At 42.7% G+C, this 24,429-nt stretch overlaps 1 protein-coding gene across 29 annotated transcripts in view; it reads left to right on the top strand.

The window, feature by feature from the left end:
• Positions 1-24,429, top strand: part of CELF2 (CUGBP Elav-like family member 2) — a 440,299-nt gene that overhangs the window by 396,570 nt on the left and 19,300 nt on the right. For 13 of the 29 annotated variants that reach the window (XM_039519472.1, XM_039519478.1, XM_039519480.1 and 10 more), the window contains 2 exons: positions 1,215-1,346; positions 23,246-23,377. In XM_039519472.1, coding sequence (XP_039375406.1) covers positions 1,215-1,346; positions 23,246-23,377 — 264 coding nt within the window. The remainder of the gene's footprint in view (positions 1-1,214; positions 1,347-23,245; positions 23,378-24,429) is intronic. The other 16 variants (XM_039519503.1, XM_039519496.1, XM_039519494.1 and 13 more) reach the window with 3 other exon arrangements.

Below are 24,429 nucleotides of genomic sequence, written 5' to 3'. Positions count from 1 at the left end.
CTCATCAGTCTGCATATGTACCATTCCCACAAAACAACTGAGCAGGATCCAACCAAGGGTCTTAGAAAGACTTTCCCTTGAATTACTCCCCAGCCAGGGATGGGGCTGGGCATCAGAATTGACAGCAGAAAGTCTGTCTCTCCAGTGCTCTCGATGACACCCCTGCTGGAGCCCAGGCAGAGTGGAGGAGGAAGGTGCCTCACTCAAATGAAGAGGAGGCAGGCGCTAGACTGGGGGAAGGGGAGGCATAGATTGGGACAAGGAGGCTGGTGAAACTGGGAGTGTGGGGAAGGAGAGAGAAACCATGACTTGAAGTCTGGGGGGGAGACTGGGACTGATTGAGCAAGGAAACTGGGACTGGGAATGCATGGAGGTGAGTAGACACATCTGCCCAGGACCTAAGGTGAGGGGGACAACAGGGACCAGCTGGATAAAGAGACTGGGACAAGGAGCCTGACACAGGGGAGACTGAGACAGAGACCGGGGAGTGGGGAGGCCAGAGGGAATGGGGGGGGAAGAGGGCAAGGGAGCTTGATGCTGTGGGGAAGGCAGAGAGAGATTGGACAAGGAGTTGGAGTGGGAAAGAACTTATACTGGCTGGGCAAGGGAACTGGGAGTGGGGAAGGAGAGATACTGGAAGGGGAGGGAGACTGGGACTCGAATGGGGACCTTAGAGGGGAAGACTGGGTCTGAGATGAGACTGGGTAGGCAAGGAGAATGGGCCTGGGACTGGGATGAGGAGCCAAGGGGTGTGAAGACACAAGACTGGGACAGAGACAAGTTAGAGGGGATGGGAAAGAAGGAGTCAAGCTTAGGGGAACTGACAGAAGGGTCTGTGATGACTCCTGGAACACACACTCCTCCTGGCATGGCACCCAAGATTCCTGAGTCTCACTATTCTTTCTGCTGTCATCAAATCTGTGAAATCCACTGGCAAAGTGTGTGTCTCACACTGCTGTCAGAAACTCTGTTAGCGCAATTGGCAGACATCTCTGTCGTGTATCTAAAGGTTCCAACCCTGCTGATGGCCCATGTGGGCATCTGTATGATGCCACGTGATGCAATTTCCTGTTCGTTTGTTTTCCAGTTTGCTCTTTTAAAAACCTAGGAATTAACGAACAAAACACTATGTTAAAAGAACATTAAGGTTGCAAAGTCAAGCACTCAAAAGCTAGGAAATTCTATACTGAGGACCCTTGCCTTATTTGTTGCAGAACTTGGAAGTTGTGTAGTGCATGAGGCAGGGGACTGCATGAAGAGGAAGGACAGTCTCATGGTTAGGGCAGTTGAATGCTGCCCTGGAGAACTGGATTCTATCCCTGCCCTGCCAAACTACGTGATGCTGGGCAAGTCACTTAACCAAACTTTTCACAGGAGGTCACTATTTGTATTTTCATCATGTTCTGGGTGCTCAGCTTGAGACCCTGGAGTCTGACTTGCACAAGTGCTTAGCACTCACCGCTGCAACTGAAGTCAATAGGATCTGTGCTTTAAAAAGAGAAAATGTTATCTAATGCTAAGTGCTCTGAAAAATCATGCCATAGGTATCTCAAATAAGCACCCACAATTAATGGATACTTTTGACATTAGTTTCTCTGCACATCAGTTCCCCATCTGTAAAATGGGGATAATACCACCCTTCAACAGGGGTTTTGTGAACCTAAATTAATTAATGTTTGTGAAGCACTCAGATACTATCCAGATGAGTGCCGTAGGAAAGTCAATGAGGAAATGAATAGTTCTGAATTTAGAGCAGGGTTTGAATAGTGTGCAGTAAATAAGGAATGAGGCCATGCACTGAACAATGAGGAGAAAACAAAATATTGAATAGCTGCTCATTCAGTGAGCATCATTCATCCTGTGCACTGAATGAGACGGGGTCCTCTGGAAAAAATAGTGTGATAATATAATAAAGACTGTATTATCATGCATATGTACAAAGGGACTAAATTAAGTTTGCAGAGGCAACCTTAATTCTATAATGACTCTCCATGAGGTCTGTGGTACAAACAGCTGTCTTGAGGATTCTACACACTATAGATTTTTGGAGATGAAAAAGACTCCTCAGATCAACTAGTCCAACTGCTGCCAACATAGGATTGTTCTAAAGGGCATTTCCAAGTGTTGCTTAACCTGAATAACTCCAGAGATGGGAATATTTGAACTTCCCTTCCAATATTATTTAATAGCCTAATTAACCTTATTGTTAGAAAATATTTTCTGGTGTCCAGACGAATTATTTGCTTGCATCCCACTTTTCCACTAGCCACTCTAAATAATTCTTTCCCCCACAATCAGAGTATTTTAAAAGTTAGGGAAGGCCTATTTGGCCATCTAGCCCATATTGCTACCAAAGGATTGTTCACTACTGCATGGTTTCTGCTGTGTTGGGAAGACTAGCTTCAAATGTTTGAATATATCCAGGCTTCTACTAGATCTTAATCATCTTTATCACCTTTTCCTGGACCCCCTCCAATGTGATTATGCCTTCATTGAACTGGGGCACCCACCACAGCGTGCAGTGTTGCAAATGTATTTAATTCAGTGCTAGAGGAAGATATGCTAACCTATGTAGTTGTGCTTGTGCTTCATATAATGCAGGATATATTGATCAACATATCACATTGTAAAATCTTATACGTACATAGCTATCCAATTATATGTTAGCATCTGTGGTGAGCATCTCTTCCCATTTATCTCTCTCTCCATGTCATATGCCAGTGTTTTAGATTATATTTCCCAACGTTTTATTGATTTTGCATTTTGAGATAAAATTTCATCTTTTGATTCCTTCCAGTTTCTCTGATCTGGCAAGAAATATCTTAACTCTTCTCTACTTCCCTTGAAAAGCGTGGAAAGCTAAGACCTTATATAGGATTGCAGGGCTCCTCTATTGAGTCAGATGCTAAAGCCCTGAATTAAGCGTCAGAGTAATTACTCCACCCAGGAAGGAGGTGAAGTTTGGACACTTCTCAGCTAGTGTGTATCAGCATAGCTCTACTGGCTTCAGTTGTGTTTTATACTGGCTGAGCACCTGGCCCAGAGACTTCCCTAGGAAACCTGGGGAAGCTTTGGAAGGAGCCGGATGTGGCCTTTTATTTCACTGTAATTTCACGTATAAAGCTGAGGGTACTGTATGGACGCTGTTTGTATTATGCAAACATCCCAAATACTCAATAAAACTAAATACTAAAGAGTGCTAGTGCCAAGAAAACAAAACTTGTACCATCACTGAAAAGCAAAGGGCCTAACTGTTAAACTTGCAAATTCTCCTGGGAAAATAGGTGTTTTCAGATGATGACTGTGAATGGGATGTGCTGAAGCAGATGTTTCAGCTGGGATGAGTAAATACCTCCTAGGGGGCACCACAGTATGTAGGGGAGTAGTGGCCCCCTAGTGGCAGAGACCATGATTTTCAGAAATGACGCATGATTTTGGGTGACACCTTGATGATTCTCAACAAGGGCTGAACACCCAACCCCACAAGTTAAGCACCCCCAAATCACAAATCCCTTTTCAAAATCTTAGCTGGAGTTGTTAGCCACAGGAAAACCATTTTCAACATTTGAAAGCTTACTGTGGCACTGAGTGCATATTTAATAGTCTCTTTATGCCCATATGCACTCCACAACTAACCAATCATTGTTAAAATGTCCTTCAATTTAACCTTTCTTATCTGGTTCCACATTCTTCACCCTATTACATATTTTGTAAACCTGAACAATATCTTCATGGATTCTTCTCTGTTCTATGAAAAATACATTTAGTTCCCTAAAGCCTTTCATAGTAGCACAAAGTATTTCCATTAAAACTTGAAATAGATCGGCAGAAAACTTTTGACTCTGCCTTTCAGTATTGGAGGTTTTTTCCAGAGGAATGGGGGTACTTTGGGTCTAGTTTTCTTTTAATCGAATGCTCCAGTTTGTTGGGTTTCGTGGGAGTAAATTATACTGTCCGATTACAAAGCCCAGAGTAAGCATAGGAAGAAATGTTTCTGTCTTTCTAGATAATACATTAAATTAATAGGCCCTGATTCAGGAAAGCTCCCGTATTCAGGACAGCTTAACTTAAATATCTGCTTAAAGTCCCATTGATGTCAAAGTGCTGTCCTGAACAGGTATGTACATAAATACTTTTCTGAACTAGACTATTAATAATAGTCCAACACCACAAAAATTCAAAACCAGATTTATCCCCTATTCCTTCAAATTTCATTTCATGCTCAGATCCAGGATTTTGGTTCCATCCAGAAATTGGAGCTACCAATAAAATCTGGCATCCTCAAAAGATGGGTGTTTCAATTAGGGCTCCTCTTTAGACCTGGTCCTAGGGTGACCAGATGTCCCGATTTTATAGGGACAGTCCCAATTTTTGGGTCTTTTTCTTATATAGGCTCCTATTACCCCCCACCCCCCCACACACACACTCCCTGTCCCGATTTTTCACATTTGCTGTCTGGTCACCCTACCTGGTCCTATGAGGTTCTGAGCGCCCTGGACTTGCACTGAGTTCTGCACGTGCTCAGACACACTTGGATCAACTCAGCACCTCATGGGGACACAGGCATAGAGATGACCCCAAACCAAAATCTTGCCTGATATTTGAGGATGCCACATTTTGCGGCTGGCCCCCAAGGAGACTTAATAGGACTTGAAAGGTGATCAGCATCTTGCAGGACTGGGCCCTCTCATACTAACTGGTGAATCTATATGAAACACCCCTTTCAAAGTTCAGCCAATTATATATTTCAAAACAAAACTCTGCATTTTACTGTGAACACAGCCCAGTACAACTCCTAAATGGCTTTGACTCCAATCTATGGACAGTCATTCCCTTCCCTGCGCTGAACACTTTAAAGTATTCTCTCTCTTTCTAAATACTTTCTCTTAAGCTTCAGACAATATTAATCCAGAAAGGACAGAGACAATGCAATCCCCAAAACTATTAATTTTTTTATAATTGTAAATTTATATTTTCAATTTTGCATACCCATGGAAGTCTCTCCCTACAGCATTGTTAGAAATTATTTTTAAAAGCCTTTGCTTAAAAAAAAAAACATGAAAGATTAAGCCTTCATTTTAGAAAAAAAAATCCCCTCAGGCAATAAATAGTTTCTTTTGTCTAGTGGCCTTGAAAAAAAAATTAAAATAGTTTAAATTGCCTGTGATTTTTTTTTCAATTATTAGATGGTAGTGGATAAAAATGAAAGAATAAAAACCAGGTAAATGCATATTACTCTTCCATGAGTTTCTCGCAGGTCTTTAGAAGCCTCATTTAATCATCTTTCTTGTCTTTTATTTTGATATGATAATTGTTTTTTTTATTTACTTTAATCACCCCTATTTAGTTAACGGATTCTTCACTCTTTTTCCCCCCCACTTGTTTGGAACGCTTTTCTTTTTTAAACGACTGGAACTCTGTATCAGTGTAGAGAGGCAATATTTTATAATGGTTAAAACTTGGGACTAGAAATCAGGAATCCTGGATTCTCTTCTCTTCTCTTGGCTAGATCTAATAAATAGATGCATCAGCACAGATCCCAGTGCTTGCACAAAATGCCAGTAAAGTCAATAGGAATCCACATGGGTGCCATACTAGCAAATGTATGTTCAAGAACAGGGCCTCTGCCTCTAATTTAGTTGGTGTTGGTCCTGCTTTGAGCAGGGGGTTGGACTAGATGACCTCCTGAGGTCCCTTCCAACCCTGATATTCTATGATTCTAATTCACTGTGTGATGCTTAGCTTGCCTTGATTTACCCACATGTAAACTTAGGGATAATATAGTTCACCTACCTCACATTGGTGGTGTTAGGTTTAATTAATGTTTACATGGCACTTTTAAAATCTCTGGTGAAAGATGGTACATGAGCTCCCAGCATTATATAAACTGATATTATATTCCAGCAAATACACTACAAGACGGGAACATTTAGGCTGCACACACAAGTCAGGAAATACAAAGTATGATTTCACATACATCTTTAATTCTGCCCTCTTGCACATCTGCATCACAATATAGTTTTTAATGACATGATCCTGTACTATTTCCTAAATAGAATATGGTATACGTTTTTTTCAACAACCAGTAGCACAGCTTTCCCAGGTGACTGCAAAGAGAAGGGAACAGGCAGCAAAGGATACAGCTCATTGTACCTGCATGCATGTCCACAATGCAATTTTCTGGTACCATGGGAGACAAAGTAGCTAACTCAGAAGCTAATTTATCTGTGCACATAAGTAGCCTTTGTATTCCCTCACATTTTCAGAATTGTGCTATGCTGCCATAGTAAATATGCAGTATGTTGTGTAAGAATAGTTTACTATGTATGTTGCATATAAATGACCTTCATGGACTGTGAGTATACACCAGTAACACAAAGTACTACAGGATGCTAGCAATATGTATCGAAAGTTGTAGAAAACAATTCTGATAGAATGTTTTCAAGAAAGAGGATGTGATTCTGTGGCTACAGAATGTATTATAAGCACATATGGGCACAGCTAATTAGACGTGCAAAGGTAATTACCCCTCCACAAGATATTTTACAGGGTTGGAATGCAGGACCTTTTCAGCCCCAAAGCACAAACCTCTACTACCTGAGCTAAGGGAGTAACTCTATTTGCTCCCAGCCATAGTAGTTTTATATGTGCACTAGCTGCTAGAGGGGATCAAGACATGCACTCACTTTACAAGCATGCTATACAAACTTAACTTTATCATTTCCTGACTTTTGAGTGCTTATCCATGCTTGCTGGAGGCCAGTTTCAGTGCTTACGGAAGTCATTGGTTATTCTAAGATAAATTTTTAATACATTTTTCTAAAATGTGTTTTTGTTTTGTTTTTTCTTAAAGATGCATATATTTTCAAAAAGTAAAATCCAAAAGGTTGAACTTCTTGGCTAAACAACACTGGAATGTCTGTCTTATCCCAGATACTGTACCTTATAAGGAGCCTCTTTATTCTGCCAGAGTTTGCACTTTATTCTGCAGGAGTTTGCAGCTTTTACAATATAAGAAGAGCAGTGAATGAGGCATAGTTCCTGAAAACCCTGTCTCATTCATTGTTCACCTCACCACACAGCTAAGCTGGCCCTGCATACTCAGGTAACATGGCTTTATGAGCCTGCATACTTGGAACCTAGAAGGAAGTGTCTATGCAAAATATATTGTGTGTGCAAAGAATATGATTTTCAACAGGTCATTTACACTCAAATCAAAACCAATTTTGACTGTGCTTTTTCCATGCCAAAGTTCAACTTTCTGTTCCCATCCATTTTAAGCAGTAGAGCTGTTATAAAAATAAAAAAGCTGCAAACATTTTTAATTAGAATAGTAAATAAATTATATGTATCCCCCATACTCAACATAAGCTACTTTTGGGCAGGTGCCAACACTGGAAAATTTCATCCCCAAAGGAGGAAGTTTCTGAAAGTTATAAAGCAACTTGAAAACGGGAGGTTAGAATAGAAATGCTTACCCCATTTAATGAGGGAAGTTGATGCCAATCCCATTACAATTAATCTGTTCTTTCCCTTCTTAAAAGTACAGGGTGGTCACAGTTAGCATCTGTGGTTCATTGGTCAACTCTGTTCATTTTTCTTAAAGATGAAGTAAAATGATTCTTAGGACATTTATTATTTTATCTACTCAATAACATAGCACAAAGATTGCCTTTGTTAGTTAAAAGTATTCAAGTTGGGAACACAATTGTTGAAATGTTAGGCATTTTACAGAAAATTTAAGATACCTCGGCAGAGATGCAGCAAAGAATGTTCAAATAGACCTTTTTAAAAGCTCCTCTTTTTATTCACTTCAGTACAATACCTATTTCTCCAATCAGCAGTTCACGTCTGCCACAGTGACATTTTGTTATAGGCCAATGCACCCACTGTGCTGCCTATGATTTGCTCCAAGATGATCCAAAAATAACCATACCTGTAGGTGAATATGAAGCTCTGACAGTTTTCTAAAGAATGAATCAAGGTAGATGGTTCACGCTGGAACAAATCCGTTTAAAACGCAGCGGCTTTCTCTTCCACTTCAATACAAGTTAACCACTTACATGTCTTGGTATAGAATTAATATGATCAAGTACAATATATTGTACTACCATTTAAAAAGCCATTCATTACATTTGGGGGAGGGAGCTCACCCAGCTTAACAGTCATTATTTTTAGGGCAAAAATATGATCTGACAGATAAAGTAGTTTTTAAAAGGCATATTCTGTGCACTTATGTAACCAAAGTACATACATTCTTATGATATATTTTAATCTAGATTGATTTCTTTTGTAAGGTTTGGGTTGTGGCTTGTACACTTGAGAGAAACAAGAGAGAGAGAAAATCGTGATAGAGGGTATGATCTAGTGGTCTGAACATGGGACTGAGAGGCAGGAACTTCTTAGTTCTAATCCCAGCTCTGACACTGCCTCCCTTTATTCGGCCTTTTGCAAGTCATGTAATCTCTCTGCCTGGCTTTACCCATATGTAAACCAAGAATAACATGTACTTGCTGATTGGGTGTTCTGGAGTCTTAGTTGATGTTTGTGAAATGCTTTGAAACTGAAAAGTGCCATGTAAGAGCTAAGTACTATTAGGATGTTTGTGTTGCAGTTGTTGATACACTTTGAGGCAAGTCATTATTTCATGGATAGGGAGCACTGATCCCTGGTGTAATTATTGCTATAATGGGCATTGCATAAGGAAGTTCAGTTGCTGAAATGCCATTTAGTGGTAGGGTGAATGAAATCAACAGAACTTGCCAGTAAATAAGTTTGAGTCCTTCCTGAAACTTTAGGAAAGGTCTTTCTACGGAACTTCTTGTCTCTTTTTAGAGTGACTATTAACACTGTATGAGGTTAGACCTAGAAAAATCTGACTCTGTTTCCTCAGGGTTGCATAACTCTTCTTTACAGAAAGCCAGAGCAGGAGTGTCCTACTGTATGCATGGAACAAGATTTAAAAAATACCAGCTGCTATAAAAAGAGAAATGCATTTGTATTTTTCAGAGTATAGCACTGTACTCGTTAGTCAAATATTTTTTTTAGGACTCCGAGTATAGCACTTAAACTGAACCCTAGTTTTCAAGGATCTAATTCAACACAAGATGTGTTTGGTTTTTTTGATCTATAGTACATTATCTTCTGCCTAAAGTATTGAATCCATTGGGTTAGCACATTTCAGGTTGTATATTTCCTGCTGTGTGTACACAAAACTGTGTAATACAGTACATTTTAGCCGTGTGTCTCTACCACACCATCTGTAATAATTTTCAGCTGTGGTCAGCCACAAGAAATTCAATTTAAAAAATAAAAAAAAAGCTCATCAGTTCAAGTTGCACGTAAGACACAAGCCACGGCTATATTGCTGGCTTGTTCAGGTTTATTTTCTGCCAAAGAATCATCAAGTGCTGCTGTCACCTCGACTACAGAAGGTGGATACTCAACCTCAGACACCATGTGCTTTGCAAGAAGCTCTGACTGAGAACAGGCTGGAGCTGCTAATTGTCATGAATTAATTTAAATCTTGATAAAATCTGCACACAGGAAGAAGTTTAATAGTAATGGTCCACCACACCAGTGCTTGCCCCACGCTGGCCGGAATTCTACCGTGTGCCCAAAGATATGCTTGTTGTGATCTCCTGATAGGCTGTGGTATATTACAGGACAAGTTCATGGAAAGTTTTTTATCCACAACCCTGTTGTTTCAGTGTTTTAAAAAATGCTTTGTCTGCTGTGACCTAGTGGATTGAATATGGTGCTAAGAAACCTGGGGTTCCCAGCCAATTGGACCTGCAGGGGCAGCGCTTGGGGCAGGGGCAATGTGCAGAGCCCCCTGGCTTCCCCTATGAGTAGGAGCCAGAGGGGGGACATCCTGCTGCTTCCTGGAGCCCCAGACTCCACTCCCTGTTGGGAGCTCAAGGGCCAATTAAAACGTCTGAAGGGCCAGATGTGGCTCCTGGTCTGTAGTTTGCCCACCACTGTGCTAGGCACTGTACAAACATGTAGTAAGAGAGAGTTCCTGCCCCAAAGAACAGAGAGTCTGAGACTAGACAGACCAAGAATGGGAGAGTAAATGGAGGCACAGAGAGGTGAAGTGACTTGCCCCAAGTCAGTGTGCCTCTTTGGTCTGCAGGAATGGGTTCTGTTCCTGACTTTGCCACATCTGTGAAATATTTAACTGCCTGTGTAGGTTTGTAAGGCACGTTGCTATCTCTGGAAGAGATGTGCTGTGTTAAGTGCAAAGTGCTATTGCCATATTAAATTGGCACTGATACATTATTTTACAAAATTATGTACAGTACAAGGGGAACCGGTTGTGTAATTCTACATCAAATCAAATAGTTTTCGGCAACTTTTTGTCTAGTAAAGAGGTGAATGATACACACCCGAGTATGTCACTGCCCATGCATGCTCAATCGAGAATCCACTCCGCAATCCTCAGACTGCTACACCGACTGGATTGTAATTACGTCAGCCAGGAGTTCTCAATTTTTTTCATTGTGTGACTACCTCACTGTCTCCTGGACACCTCTCCTCTCATTTGCAATCATGTTGACCACCTCTCCTGTCATTCATAAGTGAAAAGCATCCTTGTGGCAAATACACCAATTGTTTACCTTAAAACCACCGGTCTAGCCTCTCTTTCCGGACACTGTCACTTCATGATGGAAAGATGATCATCATTTATTACTATGGCTTAACACGGAAAAGGTCCCTGCTCTGAAGACCTTATGACCCAAGTCCTTGCTCTTACAAAGAGCTTTATGTGGGTGGACCTGTCTCAAGTAGAGCCGCATTGACTTAAGCTCATAAGCACTTCGGATATTGACTTCAATGGGGCTCTATGTCGGGGTCTGCCTGTGTAGAGCTCATTGCAAGACTGGGGCCTAAATCCTTGAACTGCAGCTCCACCAAAGTCAAGAGAGTTTGAAATAACAAAAATAATTGGAGAAGCCCAATGGTACATCTGCAAGGAGAAGGTAAAACTCCATTGTTGGGTATAGCTCACTGGTACCTTAGATAAAGGCTTGTCTATGCAGTGCTTTGGTCCGCAACGGAGGGGTGTGAATTTTAGTCCGCACTGGCATGTCGTGCATTAGCTGATCTGTGTGGACCCTGCTGGTATACGCTAAAAGTTCCCTAGTGTGCGTTTATGTAGTCCCTTTTCAAGCAGCTCTTTGTTAATGGGCACCAGGGAACCGTCCACACAGGCCGCTTAGTGCGTGACATTAAATGTACGCCCCTCCTTCATGTGGACTAACTTACCGAGTAGACAAGCCCTAATGCAGGGCCCATAGTAAGCAGGGTACAACCTTTGGCCCCACTGAACAAGCTGGGCATGTAACGTTTCAGTACTGACTCAGCATTGTCTTTGCATGGTAGGGTTTTGGGGTTTGGGGTTTTTTTTTCTGGGTTTGGGTTTTTTTTTACCTAATTACAGTTGGAACTATTGTACGCCATGAAATGATATTGCACCATCCAGGCTAGTACACTGTGCCCTACTTGTGATTCCACTAGGTGTCTTAAATGTATTGTACATGCAAGACCAAAGTTGAGGCTTTCGTTGTACGGCATGTACAATGTATTGCTATGCAAAGGGTAGGAAAGGAATATGAAACTTACAGCAGCGAAGGCCAATCTTCGCTGATCAGTACAGTTCAAACAGAACAGAAGTAACAATTTCAGACCTGCTCAATATGTTACCTGCTCTTCCCACTCTCTCCCTCTCTATAGTCTCTCAGGCTCCCGTGCCCTTAACGCAATATATTTGCTGCCAGAGTGGGCTTCCTGTAGATAGAGAGATGGTGGTAGAAAAAACACCTCAGTGAAACAGAAGACAACAAAAAATAATCACCTTGTAGATGTTTCCACCATCTCTGCAACAGCTTGGATGTTCTCTGATTTCTCCTCTTTTCTTTGAGTACTGTGAGGAATTATGTTCTTGCAGGGCTAGGAGCTAGGGCCATGATTTAAAAAAAAATAGGAGCCAGAAGTTTGGCTCCTAAATCCATATTTGGCTGCTATGTAAGTGGCCATTATTTATTTATTTTTAATGATCATAGCACCTAGGATCCACAGGTATGAACTAGGTCCCCATTATGCTGGATACTGTTCAAATGCAGAAGAAAAAGACAGTCCCTCCCCAATCTAAGTATAAGACAAGAGACAGCAGATGGATACAGACAGATCGGGGAATACAAGGAAACAATGAGACAATATTGTCTAAATAGACAAGACAAACACAGAGTGGGTGTGCTGAGCACCCAGGAGATCCTATTTGCACTTTTGAAAATCAGGTCAGCTATTTAGGAGCCTAAATCTGGGTTTAGGAGTCTAACTTTGGGCTCCGCTTTTTGAAAATTTTGGCTCTGGACTCCTGGGTGCTGTTTCCAGCTCTGTTCCTGAATTGCTGTGTAGCCTCGAGCAAGTCATTTCACCCCTCCGTGCTTCATTTTCCCATCTGTAAAATGGGTATAAGAGTATGGAACATAAGAACGGCCGTACCGGGTCAGACCAAAGGTCCATCTAGCCCAGTATCTGTCTACCGACAGTTGCCAATGCCAGGTGCCCCAGAGGGAGTGAACCTAACAGGCAATGATCAAGTGATCTCTCTCCTGCCATCCATCTCCATCCTCTGACAAACAGAGGCTAGGGACACCATTCTTACCCATCCTAGCTAATAGCCATTTATGGACTTAGCCACCATGAATTTATCCAGTCCCCTTTTAAACATTGTTATAGTCCTAGCCTTCACAACCTCCTCAGGTAAGGAGTTCCACAAGTTGACTGTGCACTGCGTGAAGAAGAACTTCCTTTTATTTGTTTTAAACCTGCTGCCTATTAATTTCATTTGGTGACTCCTAGTTCTTGTATTATGGGAATAAGTAAATAACTTTTCCTTATCTACTTTCTCGACATCACTCATGATTTTATATACTTCTATCATATCCCCCCTTAGTCTTCTCTTTTCCAAGCTGAAGAGTCCTAGCCTCTTTAATCTTTCCTCGTATGGGGCCCTCTCTAAACCCCTAATCATTTTAGTTGCCCTTTTCTGAACCTTTTCTAGTGCTAGAATATCTTTTTTGAGGTGAGGAGACCACATCTGTACACAGTATTCAAGATGTGGGCGTACCATCAATTTATATAAAGGCAATAATATATTCTCAGTCTTATTCTCTATCCTCTTTTTAATGATTCCTAACATCCTGTTTGCTTTTTTGACCGCCTCTGCACACTGCGTGGACGTCTTCAGAGAACTGTCCACGATAAAATTTTAATCAGTCTTTGGAAAGCCCTTTGCAAAGTTTTGATCAGAGCTCCTGAGAAGAGCTATGCTAAACTCCGATAGAAATTGAGACATTCCTGCTAAAACATCAAGACGGCTTTGGGTCGGGCTGGGAAGGTCAGCCTGAAAAAGGCCTCCTTGGCCTCCTTTGCACATGGGAGATTTGAAGCTGAGGCGGCAGCTACTACTGCGTTCCTTTCCTCTTGTCTAGGAGATGGTTGTCTTGCAATACACCCTTGGCCTCTTTCTTCCTCAAGCCTGGATCAGCCATTACGGGAGTCACTCAGCCTGGACCTGATGATGAAAGGGAGGGCCTGGTATCTCTGAGTCATCCCTGAATTATTATTACATTGTCTCCCCTCCCTATGTTTTCACTCCACTGCTTCTACGTGACGCTACTGCTCCCTTGCTCTTTGTTCCACTTCCCATGGGGTGTCTGTCTCACTCTTTGTTCTATCCGGAGCGTGGGTAGAACACTTACATTTACTAAAATCTTGATCTTTGACATGCTGTCAGGCAGCACTTCAGAGATCAGCCTACCAGTCTTACGTTTTTAGTTTTCCTTTCAGCCCGTCAACGGCGTGTTAATTAGACAGCCTGACAGAAAGCCAGCCTCTCTAACCCAAGAAAACCCTCTTGCCACAAGTTGCCCCAGGATACAGAATTGAATCGGTGCATGCCTACCTATACGCATGACACAGACTATAGCACCACCAGTTTGGATGGGAGTGAATCTTCTGATTTGCTGGAGATCACCACAAAGGGCAGGCGATTTAATGCCAGTTGCATGCGCTAGTTAGATTAGAATACTGATGAGCCCTTTTGAAAGGCCAACTGCATCTTCCTCCAGCACAAATATTGAATATACCCGTTTGCTTCACCCCACCAAAAATAATCTTCCCAGGAATAAATTAAAACTTGGAGGTGTGGTTATTATCACAGAATAATTAGACCCCATGGGATAAGAGACACTCGATGTTAGTTAATGCCCCTGGGTCGTGATTATCTAATAAAGATGATGCCTCTGTCAGTGCTTAATTGTTCTTCCCTTTTAGAATGTTCCTTATGCAATCAGAATCCGTCATGTGTGCTCATTTCAGACAGAAATACTACCGCAAATCCCACCATGCAGTGTTATGTGGGCTGTTTGATTGACTCGACCAGATTCCTCCTCTCCCCCTTCCCCCAACTCCTATGTTTATAATTTTTATTTAATAAACCACAGCATCACTGCACTTCAGTTGCTCATTGCTTACATGGCAGACACTTAACAGATGCATTAGAAGTGACGTTGTTGGTCACACCTTCTTGAAAACCGGCCAGTCGCTGTCAGTGGCTATGTTGGTGGGGCTATGTAGAAGGAGTTGGTTTGGATGCTTAAGTGTCAGAGCTAGCACGGATCCTAAATAATGCCAGCTGGATGGTGCAAGTCCCATGCTGCATAAGAAACGGCCCACAATTCACTATAATTAGTCTCTGTCTTCAGGAGAGGGCTGGGACTGAAAGACCAGGGTATGTTGCCGATCACAGCTGAGTGGGAAGGTTTGTTTAGAGTCTGTCCAACAATGTAAAATTCTGGCCAGTGTCCTTAGTGTCTCGCTTTTGCCAGCACTAATATTTCATTACCTTCACATAACATTTGAGAGAGAGAGACCCAGTTACCATTGTTTTACAAGCTAAAGAATAAAATGACAATAGAGAACTCTGCCTTAATTTGATTATCCTTAAAGCCAGTCTCTCATTTAGCTTTGTCCTCCCTCTTGTACCAAGCGAGGGATTAAAGGATTTTTTTCACTCAAAGGACTTTCTGGGGGAACTTTGTAAATTCCATTCCCCGGAATTAGCCTTCTTAGATTTTTTTAAATAACTTTTGGTCCTTACTTCCACCCCCACTGCTCATCTTCTCTTCCTTCTTTATCGCTGACCGGGGAGCTGTCTTTATTAGATACTTGATTAGAAAAATGACATATACGTCCTTTTGTATTATTCTTATTTATTTTCACTACAGTAGCACCTAGCAGCCTCAGCCAAGCTCAGGACCCCAGTGTGCGAGGTGCTGTACAAATACAGAGGGCTTGTCTTCACTGCGTTATTAGCTCGAGGTATAACTCCAGTGTTGCCCCTAACCCAACCCCTGTGCGTACACAGAAATCTCTAGCCTCAAGTTAAGCAGAGCTTTCAACTCAAGCTACCTGGCCCTTTAGGGAGGGTGGGTTGAAACTCAGGTGCTGCTGGTGCTTGAGCTAATAATGCAGTGGGGACTCAGATACTCTGCACTGCTAATCCAATCACTCTGTGCTGCTTATGTGTTGTTTTGCTGTGTGGCATCTTTGACTCTAGCCAGGCTGTCTTGAGACGGGTTAGCGTAAGTAGATAACTCAAGCCAAACCTGCAGTGAAGACATGCCCAACTGATCTGGCACTCTTAAATAGACAAACCAAGGAGAGGGTAGGAATGGAAACATACACACAGCTTGGTGACGTGATTTGCCCAGGGTTACCTGGCACATCACTGGCAGAGCTGAGACCAGAACTTATGTCTGTAGGCTCCCAATCCAGTAGACATGCCACTAACCGACACTCATTCTGATGTTTCCCTGAGGTCTTCGTATATGACTTGCACTCAACTGGAAATTACTGCACTGCTCTTGCACTTCTTTTAGTCAGGAACAGATTAAAGCAGGAGCCGTGCAATCTGCTCCCTGAAGTCAGAGGGGACTGTGGATGCAGTGGTGAGTCAGAGACAGACTCACAGTTGAGCGCTGCCTGTGGAGGAAGATCAAGGACTCAAGAAGGGAATTAAAACAAGAGTCTGTCTTGGTAGCTTTGAGAAGGGGAGACTTTCCCAGAGCAAGAGTGAGCCTTGGCCGGAAATCTGTACATGCTTGCGAGGGAAGCTGAGCCTCAAATTTCAGTAACATTCTGTTAAGAAAAACACCAAGAAAGAACAAAAATGAAGTCTCCATGTGCGAGCACTGGGGGTTTGTTGGTGAGCATATGCACATCCTCTGGAACTGGCTGCAGAGGATGAGAGAACAAACTGGCTGCTGTCTCCAGGCAGGATTCTTAGAAATGGGAAAGGTACAGTATCCAGAAAACAAAATCACCAGTGTCAAGCTGCCTCCGCCACCGGTATTGACTTGTAAAACCCAGGCAGTCACGGGGAACATAACTGTCTAAACAGCACTAAGGGAAAGGTTGTGTGCACAGCGAATTCAAGTGCTCTTAACCCAGTTACTGACATGAATCTTTATGAAGAAAGCACCAAAACATACAGCAGATCCACAGACCTTTTTTTTTTTTAATAAGTGATCAGAATTATTTCCCAGTGCATCTGATGGATGGCTGGAGCTCAGCACATCTGACAAGGAAGGGGTGGATGCCCCAATCCTGGGGCCATTCACTATAATGTTAGAGGCTCCTCTAATTTATGCAAGCTGGCCATCACTGCAAGCCATCAGAGATCACCAGCACATAGAGATGGCCAATCCATGCCCCAGGTCATGCCCCCGTCCTGAGCTGAGGGTGGTGCAGGAGCTGATATATCCCTTGGGTAGCTGACTAAACCAGAATTGTGGCTGCTTTGAAACACTGGAGCATCACAAAGCAGGATCTGGCCCGGTGGATCTCGACTCCTATATTTTGCTCTCCCCAGATAAGTGGAACTAGTCGAGAATGTGCTGTAGCGGGATCCTCTGTGCGGCTAGGAGGCCCCCACTGAGGCTTAGAGAGGAGAATGCTGCCCTTACGTTGCTTGCATACTCTGCCACTTACAACAAGAGCACAAACGTTCCTTCCTTTTAAACCGAGGCTGGGAGGTTGGTGGGGGGGGGGGTATTAAATAGGGTTACCTAAAACATATACAATACTGTTAAAAAGAAATAAACCCCACTTACAAATCATAGAAAACACCATTTGGAATATTGCTGTTTGGTTTTTATGCCTTGGACCAAGCTGCCATCATGTTATTTTTGTGGTCCTGTTATCAGACATCTGCTCCAGTCTTTTGGAACCCAGCACGTTGCCCAAGAAAAGGTGGGACGTCAGTGACAACCTTTAAGCATATGGTATGCAGCCTCCTAGGGTCCCGCTTTTCCGTGGGATGTGCCTTCACTAAGAAGTCATCGGAGACCATTATAATCTGACATTTATCACAGAGACTGAAGATGGAAAAAGCCTGTTAGATCATCTAGTCTGTCTTCCTGCCAGTGCACAGTTGTGGGCTGCATGATCTAACGGGTCCTTTCATCCAGAACAACGATGATAATAATTAGCATTTATACAGCACTTTAGTTCATTGCAAAGTGCTTTATGAGCATTAACGGAGTCTTATCGCAGCCCTTTGAGGGGGATAACGGGAGCCAGTTTATAGATGGGGAGCTTGGGGTACAAGAGGTTCATGCCATGAATCTGTCTCAGACTCGGGAATACAGTTCTAATTTTATCACTTGTGTTACAGTCACTCCTAAGGGCCTAGCCAAGATCATGGCTTCATTGTTCTAGGCTCTATGACAAAATACGCATAGGAAGAAAGAGTCCCTAACCCAAAGATAGTACAGCCTAAGGTAGGAGAAAGGAAATATTAGTATCCCCGTTTTACAGATGGGGAACTGAGAGAGATTAAGTGACTTGCCCAGGTTCACACAGGACATCTGTGGCAGAGCTAGGAAAATACATTAGATCTTTTGACTTTGAGTCCAGTAACTTCACCGCAAGATTACCCAATGCGTTTTCATGCAGCACTGTCATTCTTTCTGTGCTCCATGTCACCATACTCCCTTTGCCCAAAGCACTGACTGGTTGTGCAGTGCTCAGACAATGCAGAACAGGGTGTAACTAATATTACACTGACGGGTTGTGCAGTGCTCAGACAATGCAGAACAGGGTGTAACTAATATTACACTGACGGGTTGTGCAGTGCTCAGACAATGCAGGACAAGGTGTAACTAATATTACACATATCACTGACTTCACTTGCATCCCTGAGCTCTGAGCGTCAGCCTTACGTAAATTGTCATCACTCTATTGACCTCAGCAGCACTTTGCCAGTTTACAGTATCTAAGAATATGGTCCGGGGTCTTTACGTCAGGATTGGATGTCTTGCTAGGCTGGCATTTGGAGATAGGTGTCCAGACTCCATTGAAACTTTACTTCTTTAGGCTCCTTCAAAAATCCTCGCCCTAACAGGTAATACCAGTTGCTCAGCTTGTTGCAGAAACAACTGGGTGAAATCTGTGGCCCGTGTTAACACAGAAGGGCAGATTAGATAAATGTAATGGTTCCTTCTGGCCTTCTGTGAAATCCATAATTATTTGAATACAGCTATAGGTGTGACTGGTGCCTTGCACTTCAAAGATAGACCTGGCCCCTGACCCAAAGAGCATGCAGTCTGAGATCCAGATCCTATTCCCACTGAAGTTGATGGCAAATCTCCCACTGATTTCAAAGGGAACAGGATCCAAGCCTTAAATTCGATATGTCATGGTAAAACAGCAGGTCAGGGTGGGACAATCAGGTCATGAGGTTACTCCTTTTGGTGACATGCCCTGTGACTGAATGCACCCCTATATTCACACCCTACGCTCTACTGTAATGCTCTTTGTACAAAATATGCCTTGTGCGATATCATTTGAAAACTAATGACTCACTGGTCAATATTATGGCAGATGGTGACACAAGACCTCACTAGTCTGGATTGCCCATGCACACACCCCATGTCTAGTCTGGTTATGACATGTCCCCATCCTGGTTCACACTTTCATGATAACTTTGATTTTATACATTTGCCTGGGTATCCATTGAAAAGAACGGGGGTGGGAATGGAGGTAATAGTAGGCAGGCCAGGTGGTTGCATGAGATACTGGATCAGAGAAATGGTTCCCGGCATGAGGTGCAGCAGGGGCAGTATGAACTAAAGAGAGGAGGCTGTAATTGGAGAACAATCATCTTGACCTTCTTATCTTTTGCATATAGAACTTTTCATTCCGAAGAGGTCCCAAAGTGATCTACACACTCTCTATAGGGGAGCAATGCAGACCCCCTCTGGGGGAGATGGCAGCAGACAACCGGAACAGAGTACAGCATTGGGAATTGGGGGAAATTTAGCCCAGGATTCAAGTGCATCCCCTAGTCTTAAAAGTGCAACTGGATCTTTCAGCTTGTCGCTCAGATAGTTTTTCATATGTTCATAATTTTTAAGATCAGAAGTCACCATTATGCTGATGTAATCTGGCCTCTAAAGCAGGCCATAGAATTTCACCCAGTAATTCCTGCAGTGATCCCAATAACTTCTTTAGGAGCTAGTGCAATGTTTCTCAATGACTTGTCCATGGTCCAGCACGGGTCCCTGAGATCTCCATTGACACAGTTTAGGAAAGCAGCAAGCCAGTCCCTGGTATCAAAAAAGATTGAGAAACACTGAGCTAGCGCACGGCTTCTAGAAAGAGACATCCAGTCTTTCCAGTGACTGGTATTATAGTGGTGAGTGCCATAGAAATGCCTCTAAGCGAATAGAATCTTGTCTGCCATGTTACAAATGGTTATAAAATGGATCCAGCCCTTTAAAAAAAAAACATGAAAAAATTCAGTCATAGTCTGAGGGCAGCCCTAGTCTCCTACCATTACTTCACAATCATCCAATATTCACCTGGCTAGAACACAAGCTGCTTCTTTGTTCCTTTTATCCATCTCTGCGAAGCTAGCTAGCTTCCTTGATGCTGCCCATGTAGCTTATTGAAGCTCACATGTGTGCAGGTTTTAAAGGAGGCAGGGATAAAATTCCCAGTACAAAGTGAAGAAGAATAATCAATTTACTGCTACGGATACAAGACTCCATAAGGTATAGCTCGGAAAACTAAGCCATTATGCACGTTTTGTACAATTCAGTTTTTCTAACAATTAGAGTAAATGTTAGTAGAAAGGCAGCATAAAGAAAAACCTTCCTAACGGTGCTATAGGTTGGTACATCAAGCTTTACATCAATCTAGAGACTGCTACCTTCTGCTTATAAAGCACTACTGTGAGGCAATTCAGTTCAGAGCAGCAATGTTCCAAACTTTTTTATTATTATTATTTGGTGACATGGGAGCGCCAGAAGAAAGCAATTTATAAATGCAGTAGGTATCCAATAGATTTTTGTCACCTGGACAACTAAAAGCAATAAATATAAAATAACGCTGTGATGGCACTGAGTTATGCTCCCTTTGCCATTAGTAAGAGCAGCTGCTGAGCCCAGGAGCTTGGCTGATGCTAGAGAGTTTTGCTGGTTTCCCAAATGAATGGCACAGTATTCTAACTTTACTACAAGCCGTCTGATATTTTTTTTTCCTGTGTATTCATCATACATTACGTTTCTAAAGCAAGGTCATTTCAACTGAAGGAAAAGAGGGAAGAGACAGGATAAGCTCCTGTAATCCTTAGCTTGAGACCGATTTCAGTGTACACCACAGGTAGGAGAAAGAAGAGTTTAGATAACAGGCTTCTATACATAAAGCTTCCATGGTATTTTACCTTTATTACATTTTTGTGTTCTGTAAGTAATACGATGGTTCATTTACTGGTGGTATTGAGCGTGTTGTGGAAATTTTTTCAGCTATTTACCTACCTATGGTACTTATGTGGTCCCTGTTGCTGTAGGATCTCACAATCTTTAGTATATTTGTCCCCACAACACTCTTTTGAAGTCCACAAGTACTCTAACTTCCATTTTACAGCTGGGGAGCTGGGACACAAAGACTGAGTTGCCCCAGGCTCACACAGGAAGTCTGTGGCAGAGCAGGGAATCGAATCTGGGTTTCCTAGGTCCCAAGCTAGTGCCTGCACCACTGGACTCTCCTCCTTCCCTCTCTGCTCCATGCTCAAATTATATTGTGTGCATGTAAAATCTTTAACCCTATGCCCCTCAAAGTAGCAGTCGGCAAAATAGGAAAGACCCTCAAGTGTATCTGACATGTCTTATGGCTAATTCCTCCCATCAGGCTTGCAATGCAGATCATTGCCAAGCAGTAAAAATAATTGCAACACAAGACCACTGATTTCTGGACTGCTTCAGTGCTCTCAGTAGCATTTTATAATAGTTCTGAGTTACCTGAATATTCAGTCATACTAGGATAATGTGAGCTCTGAATTCAAATTATGAGACAATCTGAGGAGCCTGCTCAGTGTTAACTGATAGAATAGCGAAACTTGAACCCAAGAACATGCACTTAAATTTAGCCCAGATTTTGGTCAGTCACTGACCATGCATTTGAGTTGTGTGGATCTGACACCAGTAACCAGAATGAGGTCCTGGGACCTTACGAAAGAGAAGGATTTGCCTGCCTTCCTCACTCACAAGGATGTGTTAGAAACCCATCCACTCATTAATCTCTCACACAGGAGGAATTTTAATCTTACATTTTGATTTGTTCTAGTTTTGTTCTTCATAAAACGAATTGCTGATGTAACATGGAGCTGCCCACCCGATAGCATTAGCCACAGGGAGCTTATTACACCACTCATTTAGCCACTGTACAGACTCCTTATTTGCTTCTGGATACAATTAGACTTCAGCTTACAAGGCTTTACATACCTTGGATCGTGGCTGACTGAGAAATCACTGGTCTCCACTACACGCGCACACGACAGCAGGGTTTAAGATCAGTGAGGACTCTCAAGCTAAGAGGGTCTGCATTGCAAAGGCCAGAAGGCTTGTTGACTCTTTGGAATTTGTTGACCTTTAGGGCAGGGTTCAAGGAAGTTTAAGGGTGTCTTGGAGTTGTGGGGAGGAAGGTAGATAGATGGGTGTGTGTGTGTGTGTGTGTGTGTGTGTGTGTGTGTGACTTTGTTTAAAGTGGGGAGGACTTACTTGCACTTTGCTTGGACTCTGTAAAGGCAACTCCTTATCTTTGATAAAATTGTCTTGCGCTCTCTTTGTTGCATCCTATCAGCCTAGAAACTTTAACTTCTTGGGTGTCCACTGCCCAACTGGGTGCCTCTGATGGAGGAGACGGCCCCAGAAAGGATTAAGAGGATTAGGGACAGGAAGCATTCATGCCCATTTCACCACAGCCCAACTAGAACATTCACTTTAAAATAAGATATTGCCATTTCAGATAACGCTGCTACAGAGGAAAGATGGTCTTGAGACAGATGCACTATACTGGGACTAAGGAGATATGGCTATAAATCCTACATCTGCCACAGAATCTATGTGTAGCTTTGAACATGTCCCTTAATCTTCCTGTGCCTCAGTTCCCCTTCTGTGAAATTGCAATGATAATACTTCCCTCCCTCAACAGGGATAACTACATCTCATATTTGTAGTGTGCTTGGATACTGTGCTGATGGGGCCACAGAAGTACCTACCTAGATGCCACAATGGAAGCCGACAGAAAAATTAATTATATTTGGTATTTCGTTAGTTATTTTTTAAAAATTTCATGTTTCAGTGCTTTATACTCCATTTATATGGTGCCCTAAAGATACAATGCCATGACAGTATCGGACTTAGGACAGAACAACTCAGGTTTTGCTTGAGCCCAGAACAGGAACTGTTTATGAGACCAAATCTCCTCAGATATCAATACCAAGGCCTATGAGTAACATATGGTTGCTTAATGGCCATGTTAAGAAGGGGCAGCCTCTCTGGCAGTCTAGCTGGCTGATCAGCCCTTAGTGCTTTATTGATAAACTTTTGAGAATGTGATAGAGGTTTTTTAAGTGTTCACAGATTTAGTGTTTCTGCAAAGAAAGCCAAATTACTTAAATTTCACTATCAAATCCACACCACTAAAAAAATCAGCAGTGCTTTCCATCAGCAACCAATATAGGAATGTATTGAGAAAATTGGTCTGATCCCTTACATTTTTGCAAGGAGTCCAGTTGTTAAGATTAGAGTTGGTGCATGATGTTTTGTGATTGATAAATTGCAAGTTCTGTTTACTTTAATTAACATTGCCCCACTTTCTCCCCTTTTAGTGGCTGCGTCAACTGCTAATTCCACGGCCGGTGCAGCCATGAATTCTTTGACTTCTCTGGGTACTCTCCAAGGATTGGCTGGAGCCACTGTTGGACTGAATAATATTAATGCACTAGCAGGTACCGTAAACAGTGAGTATTTATTGCTGTGGTGGACAGCCTTCCCCAGGAATCACTGTAGGAAAACTATCAATTATAAACAGATCGTTGCTTTTAATAAATATGCAAAACAGCGGGTAAAGTTGATCAGCTTCCATTCTTGGCATATATATATAGGGCCCTACCAAATTCACGTCACAGATCATGAAATCTGGTCTTCCCCTGTGAAATCTGGTCTTTAATATGCTTTTACCCTATACTATGCAGATTTCACGGGGGTGGGAGGACACCAGCGTTTCTCAAATTGGGGTCCTGACCCAAAAGGGAATTGCAGCGGGGTCGCAAGGTTATTTTAGTGAGGTTACGGTATTGCCACCCGTACTTCTGCGCTGCCTTTAGAGCTGGGTGGCCAGAGAATGGGGGCTGTTGGCTGGGTGCCCAGCTCTGAAAGCAGCACCCCACCTGCAGCAGCACAGAAGTAAGGGTGACAATACCATACCCTGCCACCCTTGCTCCTGTGCTGCTGCTGGTGGCAGCTCTGCCTTCAGAGCTGGCTCCCAGGCAGCAGCTGCTGCTCTCCAGCTGCCCAGCTCTGAAGGCAGTACTGCCGCCTTCAGCAGCGCAGAAGTAAGGATATCAGTACCACAACCCTCCCCAAAACCTTGCAAGCCCCCGCCCCCCCCCACACACTCACACACACAAACACAACTCATTTTTGGGTCTGGACCCCTACAATTACAACACCATGACATTTCAGATTAAAATATCTGAAATCATGAAAATTACAATATTTAAAATCCTGACCATGAAATTGACCAAAATGGCTTGTGAATTTAGTAGGGCCTTACATATATACAGCCCTGGAGTCTTAAGGTTTCACTGATCTTGCCCTCCAAAGTGGATTCTGTTGAGTTCCTGGGGCGGGGGGGGAAAGACCCCTTTTCTTGCAGGGTGTATAATTTTAGGACCTGTGCTAGATAGTCAGAATGGATTCTGGAGATTGGTTTTGGTTATATGAAAGGCTCCTTTTGATTTCAGAAACCAAAAACATAAACCTGTGAAAACAGGTACAGCACCTCAGCACA

The sequence above is a fragment of the Mauremys reevesii genome, linkage group 1 (genome assembly GCF_016161935.1).
Source record: "Mauremys reevesii isolate NIE-2019 linkage group 1, ASM1616193v1, whole genome shotgun sequence".
Taxonomy (NCBI): Eukaryota; Metazoa; Chordata; order Testudines; family Geoemydidae; genus Mauremys; species Mauremys reevesii.
This window is presented reverse-complemented; position numbering and strand designations above follow the sequence as displayed.